Source organism: Dipodomys ordii, unplaced genomic scaffold (assembly GCF_000151885.1).
Source record: "Dipodomys ordii isolate 6190 unplaced genomic scaffold, Dord_2.0 Scaffold212, whole genome shotgun sequence".
In the NCBI taxonomy this organism is placed as follows: domain Eukaryota; kingdom Metazoa; phylum Chordata; class Mammalia; order Rodentia; family Heteromyidae; genus Dipodomys; species Dipodomys ordii.
The window spans coordinates 646,944-655,953 of NW_012267428.1; the positions used below are offsets into that span (position 1 = coordinate 646,944).

Here is a 9,010-nt window from a genome sequence, read left to right on the forward strand (position 1 = left end):
AGCTGAGGGACAGTGCCCAGGCCCAGAATTCAGTCCCCACTACCAACCCCCCAAAAAAAAAAAATCTGAGGAAATGAGCGGTGTAAAACTCAAGCTAGTGATTCTGTAGGGAAGAACAGATGGAGGTAGGGAGGAATGCATATAAATGGCTAGATAGATGGATGTATAGGTAGGTAGATATCTGTATAGTAACTATATCAGGCAGAACCAGATCCAGAGTCAGCTCTTACTTTTTCCTATTGGCAATAATTGATAAAGTGATGAATTTGGAGACTTTGGCACAGTTGCACACATATCAACAATTAAGTATACTGAAGACTAACTGAAATCCAGAACAATAAACTAGCACTCTCAAGGACAGGCAGATGTTTGCATTTCACTAGAGGCCTTGTGAGATCCAGAGTCTCTACTTAATTTGACTACATCTCTTCTGTCTGGAATAGTGCAATGTCACCTTTGTTCCCATGGACACTGCCAATTTGTGCTTTCTAAAATGTCATAAAGGATTTAGAGTTCAGACAATTGGTAAATTTACTTTTATTAGTCTTTAAGACAAATTTTTCTGTCTACAGGTCAGGAATGGTCTTACCTTCTAGGGAAGCCTGTTGTCCCACTATACTTCTACTCTTGTTCTTTTGTTCTGTAAAATAACTTGGCTTCCATTTGGTGCAGTCTACAATAACAACATAAAGAGGCCTGATTCATTGTATCACCATCCCAATAGTGTAGAAAACTTACACTTATTTTACTTTTATTTAGTTTCTCTTAATCCTTATTACCTAGATACAACAAGGCAAGAAGTAGAGTGTTCTGTTCTTTTTCCTGAAAGTAAAGAGCCAGTGGCTCATACCTGTAATCCTAGCTATTCAGGAGGCTGAGATTTTAGGATTGCAGTTTGAAGACAATCAGGGCAATTAACAACTCAAAAACAGAAGTGATGCTATGGCTCTAGTGCTGGAGCACTAGCCTGGAGCACAAAGAGGCTCTAGGACAGTTCCCCGACCTGAGTCCAAGCCCTACAACCATCCAAAAAAAAGATTCAATATCAGGTTGCATTCTTCTATACCTGATATATAATTTGGAAATTAATACCATTTCCAAATGTTTTTGTGGTCTGCCACCCAAAAGTTGTATTTAGTTATTTACTTACATTAAGTTGCCAGGCTTTTGGCTCCCAGCTCAAGGCAGTAACCATTTTAGTTTTCCATATTGGTTTTCTGGAATATTTCAAGGATTTCTCCTTCCTTTTAAACCTTAGTGTCTTTTTTTTAATTGTTGTTATAAAGATTTATACAGAAGGGGTTACAGTTACATAAGTCAGGTAAAAAGTACATTTCTTTATTGGACAATGTCATCCCTTCCCTCACTCCCCATTTTCCCCTCCCGTCCCCACCCACATGTTGTATATAGTTCATTTTCATGTTTTTTGTTTGTTTGATTGAGTGGTTGGATTTTTTTTTTCTTCTTTTTGTAAGGGGGTGTTGTGGGCTTGAACTCAGAGCCTGGGTGCTGCGCTGTTCCTGAGCACTTTCGCTCAAGGCTAGAGTTCTACCACTTGGAGCCACAGCATCACTTCCAGTTTTCTGGTGGTTTAATTGGAGATACAGTCTCATAGACTTTCCTGCCAGGGCTGGCTTTGAAGCACAGTCCTTAGATCTCAGCCTCCTGAGTAGCTAGGATTACAGGCATGAGCCACCAGCGCCTGGCTTGTATAGTTCATTTTCAACAGTATCTAGTGAGTACTATTGCTATATTTGTTTACCCTTTGTCTCTCCATTTCTGCACCTCCCCTTACACTCCTAAAGACATATAAATGAACAAACAGAACAAAAAAGAAAGAAAATAAAAACAAAAAAAACCTCATTTTCATTTCCTGGAGTAGTTAACCCTTAGTCTTTGAATGATTAACACATCTGCCTCTTTACCTACTCTTAACACACCCAGACATTTCAAAGTGAAAAACAGCAAGTAAAAATGTTTAATGTAAAGGTATAGAGTTTTCTTATTGATTATGTGGGTTGGGTCCTCCATCTAACACTAATAATATTCACCAAGCAAACTAAAGTATGCTTACAGAGTAGTGGCCATAAGGATTGGTGACTGCCAGACAGGCTCTCTATACATGTGTATACTATATTATCAACTCTGATATATTAGTTACATGAAAATGTCAGTATTGCCACACAGTATTTTGCCACTTGTAGTAAATCAGACTTTTCTTTGTATCGCAGCAGTGTTCAAGAGTGAACCATATCATTTTGGTGGACTATTATACTCACATAGCTATACCTATATCTCCTTTTCTATTCCTCTTAATGTTTGGTTTTCTAAGTGCTATCTTGATTTTTGTTGAGTTATTTTGTTTGTTTTGTTTTTTTTTTCTCGGTCATGAGGTTTGAACTCAGGACTTGGGCTTTTGTGTCCTTGAGCTTTTGTGCTCAAGACTAAGCATTCTGCCTCTTTGAGCCACAGTTCCACTTCACTATCTTTCTTTACCTCAGTGTTACCTACATTTGTCTGCTAGACCACCAATTCATATATTACTGTAGAGGAAGTAGGATCTTACTCTTAACCAAGTTTCCTTTGGAACATGTAGGATCCAGAGGATATGTCACAACGAATATCATAGTAAGTGCTTGGAGAGCTGATAAAGTGAAGACTAATTTTTCCAATAATCTTGTTATCTGTCTTTCTGTCTAATGCATTTTTTATATACGTGTACTTGTATTTGTTTTGTTTTGTTTTTGCCTCCTTTCCCAATGGAGCCAACAAAAGTTACTTGCTTTTTTTTGCTTATAGTACTGAGACTTTTAACTCGGGCCTCCTGATTGCTAGGCAAGCACTCTTATGACTTGAGCCATGCCTCCAGTCTGTCTCCTTAAGATTAATTTAAATTAATTTTAGAGGCTTAGTTTTGAGCTGTGCCAGTGGCATGCAAGCACTTACTCTAAGTGCCTAGGAGGCTGACACTAAGAGGGTCACCATTCTATGGAGCCCAAGAGATTTTGTTGCCACAGAAGGAAGCCAAACACAGTGATACCCACTTGTGAACCATCAGTAACAAGAAGTCTAAAGTTGGTGGGTGCAGGACACAAAACCCTATCCTAAAAATAACCTGGGAAGCCAGGTGCTGATGGCTCACTCCTGTAATCCTGGCTACTCAGGAGGTTGAGGTCTGAGAATCATGGTTCAAAGCCAGCCTAGGTAGGAAGTCTGTGAGATTCATATCTTCCATTTAACCACCAGAAAACTGGAAGTAGACCTATAGCTGAAAGTGGTAGAGTGCTAGCCTTGAATGAAAAAGCTCAGGGACAACACCCAGACTGAGTTTAAGTCTCACAACCAACAAAAAAGAATTAAAAAGAGAGAGAGAGAGAGAGAAAGCGGGGCTGGACACATAACATTGCAGTATCACCAACTTGGCAAGTGCAAAGCCTTGAGTTCAAAAACCCTAGTTGCGGGCTGGGAAGGTGGCTCAGTGGAGAGCGCTTGCCTTGCATGCATGAGGCCTTGGTGGGTTCGATTCCTCAGCACCACATAAGCAAAAAGAAAAAAGCCGGAAGTGGTGTTGTGGCTCAAGTGATAGAGCACTGGCCTTGAGCTGAAGAGCTGAGGGACAGCGCTCAGGCCCAGAGTTCAGGCCCCACGACTGGACCCCCCAAAACAAAACCCTAGTTGCCCCCCTCTCTCCAAAAAAAGGAGGCTTAATTTTGAAAGGATGAAGGACTAAAACCATATACCATAAACTGGGGGCATGGTTTTGGTAGTGGAGTGCCTGTCTAGCAAGCACAGAGCTATGGGTTCAAACTTCAGTACCGCTCCCCTCCAAAAATAAAGGGGGACAAAAAGCAGATAGCAGGCAAATAGGTCATTTTCCCCCCTCTTACAATCAGGATATAAGCATTTAAAAGCAAGATACATTTAGAAGAGGGGAAAAAAAGCCCTGAGAGTGTGGTGACTCACACCTAATGTCATAGCTACTAGAAGGCTGAGTCCTTGAGGATTGTTGTTTGAAGCCAGCCTATGCAGAAAAGTCTATGCAGCTTCATCTTCCATTAGCCAGCAAAGTAGGAATTTAAATAGGAAGGCGTGGCTTGACTTCTAAAACACTGGCCAGAAGCAACAAAGCTGAGAGCTCAAGGCCCTGACTTCAAGCTCCAGTACTGGCACCTAAAAGAGGGGGGAGGAAGAGAGAGTTGGGGAGGGAAATCTTAGTCCACTTCTTTCTAAATACTAATTCATCTGAGTTAACTTCATGTAACCCAAACATGGTAGCAATATTATCTACTTGGTTTTAAATTGGTTCTCTTAATTTTCCACACCAGTTGTCAAACTGATTAATCCACCTACTCAAATAGTTTCCTTATGCTCTGTAGGAATAACTAGCATCTTGAGTCATTATGGATGCTGATTGGCAGATTCTTTTTTTTTTTGGTTGGTCGTGGGACTTGGGCGCTATCTCTCAAGCTCTTCAGCTCAAGGCCAGCGCTCTACCACTTGAGCCACAACGCTACTTCTGGTTTTCTAGTTGTTTATTGGAGATAAGAGTCTCACAGAGTTTCCTTCCCCAGGCTGACTTTGAACCTCGATCCTCAGATCTCTGCCTCCTGAGTAGCTAGGATGACAGGCGTGAGCCACCAGCACCCAGCTGGCAGATTGTTTTACTTCTCCCTGAACACCTTCATTTCTGCTCTCTTAGCACAGTTTCTGCAATGTACTTTAAAAGACTTTTGAGTATCGAACTGAAGTTAATACACAATAGTGAGAATCTTAATTTTCTAATTTATAACCCCCATGTCAAAAGCGCTTCTCTAGTTTGTAGAATATCTAGTTAGGGTATTTTTTTTTGGGGGGGGGTCCGGTCGTGGGGCCTGAACTCTGGGCCTGGGCGCTGTCCCTTAGCTCTTCAGCTCAAGGCTAGCACTCAACCACTTGAGCCACAGCGCCACTTCCAGATTTTTTCTTTTTGCTTATGTGGTGCTGAGGAATCGAACCCAGGGCCTCAGGCATGCAAGGCAAGCACTCTGCCACTGAGCCACCTTCCCAGCCCCTAATTAGGGCATTTTTAATACACTTATTTATGCTTTGTATGCTGTCTTCTAACAGTATATGTTATTTAGATGGCTTCTCATATATTGGATATATTATATATATATATATGTATATTTTTAATTGGCTGATACTAGGGCTTGAATTCAGGGTTAAAGGTGCTTCTCACAATTGGTGCCCTACCATTTGAGCCACATCCCAGCCTGGCATTTTTTTTGAAGATAGAATATCAAGGAGTTTTCTGCCGAGGCTAGCTTCAAGCTTCAGTTCTCTGATCTCAGCTAGAATTGTAGGCTCATCTAAGAATATCTAACTGTGCCCTTAAAGCACTGAAGTTTCTTCAGCTATCTTGGTTCAGTTCCAGTTCTCTCTGTGTCTGCTTTATCCAAAGGACTGCTTAAAGGAAATATCTTAGAGAAAGATCTCTTTGGGTACTATTTTCTCTTTGGATAAAAATTATACGGCTTGGTCTGGGAATGTGGCTTAGCGGTAGAGTGTTTGCCTAGCATGCATGAAGCCCTGGGTTCAATTCCTCAGTACTACATAAAAAAAGCCAGAAGTGGTGCTGTGGCTCAAATGGTAGGGTGCTACCCTTGAGCAAAAGAAGCTCAAGGACAGTGCCCAGGACCTGGGTTCAAGCCCCAGGACTAGGGAAAAAAAAAAAAATATATATATATATATATGGCTTATGATACTGTAATAAAACAGCAGAACATAGTTTGGTACACGTCAATTGTAAAATGAAGAGTCTCAACAATATGCTTGTTTTGTCTACAACTGAAACTTGTTTCTGTTTCTTTTAACTTTCTCTCTCTCTCTCTCTCTCTCTCTCTCTCTCTCTCTCTCTCTCTCTCTCTCCCCCTCCTCTCCCTCAGTTAAAAAACAAAGGAAATTTATACTTCCCAGCATCTCCCAAAAGTTTCCAGTCTAAGCTGGGCATGGTGGTTCATGCTTGTAATCCTGGCTGTGCAGGAGATGTAAATAGGAGAGTTGTAGTCCAGACAAGCCCCAAGCAAATTTATAATCTAGCCAACAATACAGAAATACAGGAGAAGTAAAATAAGTATATCAAACACGACCAGGCAATATCAGAGCACAGGAGTGATAAAGGCTATAAAACCTAAGTTCTAGGAAAGAGAATATTGATAATATACTGTGACCATGGAGGAAAAGAATGTTTAACCAAACTTTTGACATCTTTTAAGAAAGTCTTGAACCTGTCTTGTCTTTTTCATTTACCCCTCAGGCACATTCCATTTTGGCCTTTATAGTTCTTTAGCACATTGTCATGTGTGTTATCTTTCAAGAGCATCTTTCTGTTTTCTTGAGGATATTTCTCAAGTTCTGAGTCACAAAATAAAGATAGCTGACTGGGCACAAGAGAGACTGATTTCAAATGAGTCAGACTCTCAAGGATCTTCTTTAGTCATAGAAGATGAGAAGTTGTGTTTGCTTAGGTTTTAGCTTATCAGAGCCTAAGCATTGTCCTTCTGCAACTCACCTTTGAGTAGGGCTATGTTCCTGGGATTCCCTTTGGTCATAGCCCCTTTGCATCAGGCCTTCTTTTAGTGGCTTTCTTGATGAATTGAAATTCCTCCTACTCCAAGATTTAGCCACCACTGTTAGACTATCTTCTAAAAGAAAAAGGATCTTGACTATTAAGGTTTTCTTTCTTCCTTTCTTTGTTTTTCCTTTTCTTCCTTCCCTTTCTTGTGCTGATCCTACAACTTAAACTCAGGGCCTGGGCACTGTCCTTGAGCTTTTGTACTCAAAGCTAGTAGCACTCTTACCACTTGAGCCACCACTCCATTTCCAGTGTTTTGTTGGCTAATTGGAGGTAAGAGTCTCTTGGCTGGGTGCTGGTAGCTCACACCTATAATCCTAGTTGTTTAGGATGCTGAGACCGGAGGATTACAGTTCAAAACCAGCCCATGCAGGAAAGGCTATCTCCAACAAACTACTCAGAAAAAGCAAGAAGTGGCACTGTGGCTCAAATAATAGAATGAAAGCCTTGAGCAAAAGAAACTGAGAGACAGCATCCAAGCCCTGAGTTCAAGCAGGACTGGTATACACCTTTTTTTTTTTTAAAAAAAAAAAGGTCTCTTGTACTTTTCCTTTCTAGGCTGGATTCGAGCCATGACCCTCAGATCTCAGCCTCCTCAGTAGCTAGGATTATAGACCTGAGCCACCATTGCCCAGCCAAGATTCTCATTCTTCCTCTCCTTCCTTTCCATTTTGGTGATTCTGTTGAAACTACTATTTCAAAAATGACCTTCCCGCCAGGCACCAGTGGCTCATACCTGTAATCCTAGCTACGCAGGAGGCTGAGATCTGAGGATCACAGTTCAAAGCTAACTCATGCAGGAAAGTCCATGTGACTCATCTCCAATTAACCACCAAAAAACTGGAAGTGGTGCTGTAGCTCAAGTGGTAGAGCACTCGCCTTGAGCTGAAGCTCGAGACAACACCCAAGCCCAGAGTTCAAGCTCCACGACTGACCTAAAAAAAAAAAAAAGATCTTTCCAATCAGGCCTCCTCTGAAACCTACTTTGTACATATTGTGTTATTTTTTACATTTTCTTTGTCTTGCTCAGTAGGAAGAACTTCCAAGTTTTTTTTCCCCTTGAACTTGGCCTGGCCACAAATTCCTACCACACTGGTCATCTTTCTGAGAAATAAAGCTTCTTGAATGAGTTCCCATTCTGTTTGCCAAAATCGAATTTTTGAATTTAGAGAACACATTTGTGCAGTAGTAACCATTACTGAACTTAATTTACCAGTCAGTGGATATAAGTTTTTAGTACAGTTGCATTTTAATCAGGATTTTAAGGAGTGGAGAGTAAAACTGAGGTGTGAAATCAGAGCCTTGGACTTGTTAGGTAGTTGCTCTACCCCTGAGCCATGCTTCCAACCCTGTTTTACACTGCTACGAGTACTGGGGCTAAATTCAAGGCCTTATGCTCTTACTCAGCTTTTTCACTCATGGCTGGGACTATACCACGTCTCCACTTCTGGCTTTTGGCTAGTTAATTGTAGATAAGACTCAGATTTGTCTGACTTGGCTGAATCCAAACTTCAACCTTGATTTTCAGATCTCAGCCTCGTGAGTAGCTAGAATTATAGGCTTGAGCCACTGGCACTTTGCTTATACTGTTATTTTTGATACAGGGTCTCAATTCTGTTAAAGTACCTAGACTTTAATCTATATGCTTTAGTCTTCCATCATTGCCAGAATGACAGGTATACACCATTGTCCCCACCTTCCCTCCCTAAAATGGAGTCTACCAGACTTTTATGGCCAGAGACTGACACTAGATCTCAGCCTCCCAGTAGCTAGATTACAGTTGTGAACCACCTACATCAATGTTAGTTGAAAATTGACCTGCAAGGATACCTTGCTTTAGAGAAGTATAACAGACGGCTTATATCTTTCTTTATCACTCGAGTGGATTTAGCCATATCTATTGCAGAGCATTTTTGTAAAGCAATCTTAATTTATTGTTTCTATTAAGGTATTGCACACTGGAGTTACCATTTCATAAATCAGATAATGAGTACATTTCCTTCCCTGTTGTATGTAACCTTGAAAAACTGTATTTTAGTTGTGTGGGAGCATTAGTTTGTACTAGTTCTTGCTTAGGTTTCTACTGCTCTTCAGTAGTTTAAGATCTACTACTATGTTTTTTGCCTGGTTAAAACTTGGTAATAGTAGAATTCTGATCCAGAAAAGTGTCTGACCCTCATCCATTTATTAAACCTGCTTTCCTTACTTTTATTTCAGATTTGTCCAATATGTGCAGCGTTACCTGGAGGCGATCCTAATCATGTCACAGATGACTTTGCAGCTCATCTTACGCTTGAACACAGAGCCCCTAGAGATTTAATATCCTTACAAGTGCAACATGGGAAAGAATTCTTGGTAGCATTAGTCATTTTTGTTTCTTTTTTTTGGGGGGGGGTC

The 9,010-nt window shown here is 40.8% G+C and overlaps 1 protein-coding gene across 1 annotated transcript in view; it reads left to right on the top strand.

Moving 5' to 3' along the window:
• Nucleotides 1-9,010, top strand: part of Kcmf1 (potassium channel modulatory factor 1) — a 46,027-nt gene that overhangs the window by 20,514 nt on the left and 16,503 nt on the right. Inside the window, exon 4 of the mRNA XM_013035435.1 lies at nucleotides 8,831-8,932. Within this exon, the coding sequence (XP_012890889.1) occupies nucleotides 8,831-8,932 (102 nt within the window). The remainder of the gene's footprint in view (nucleotides 1-8,830; nucleotides 8,933-9,010) is intronic.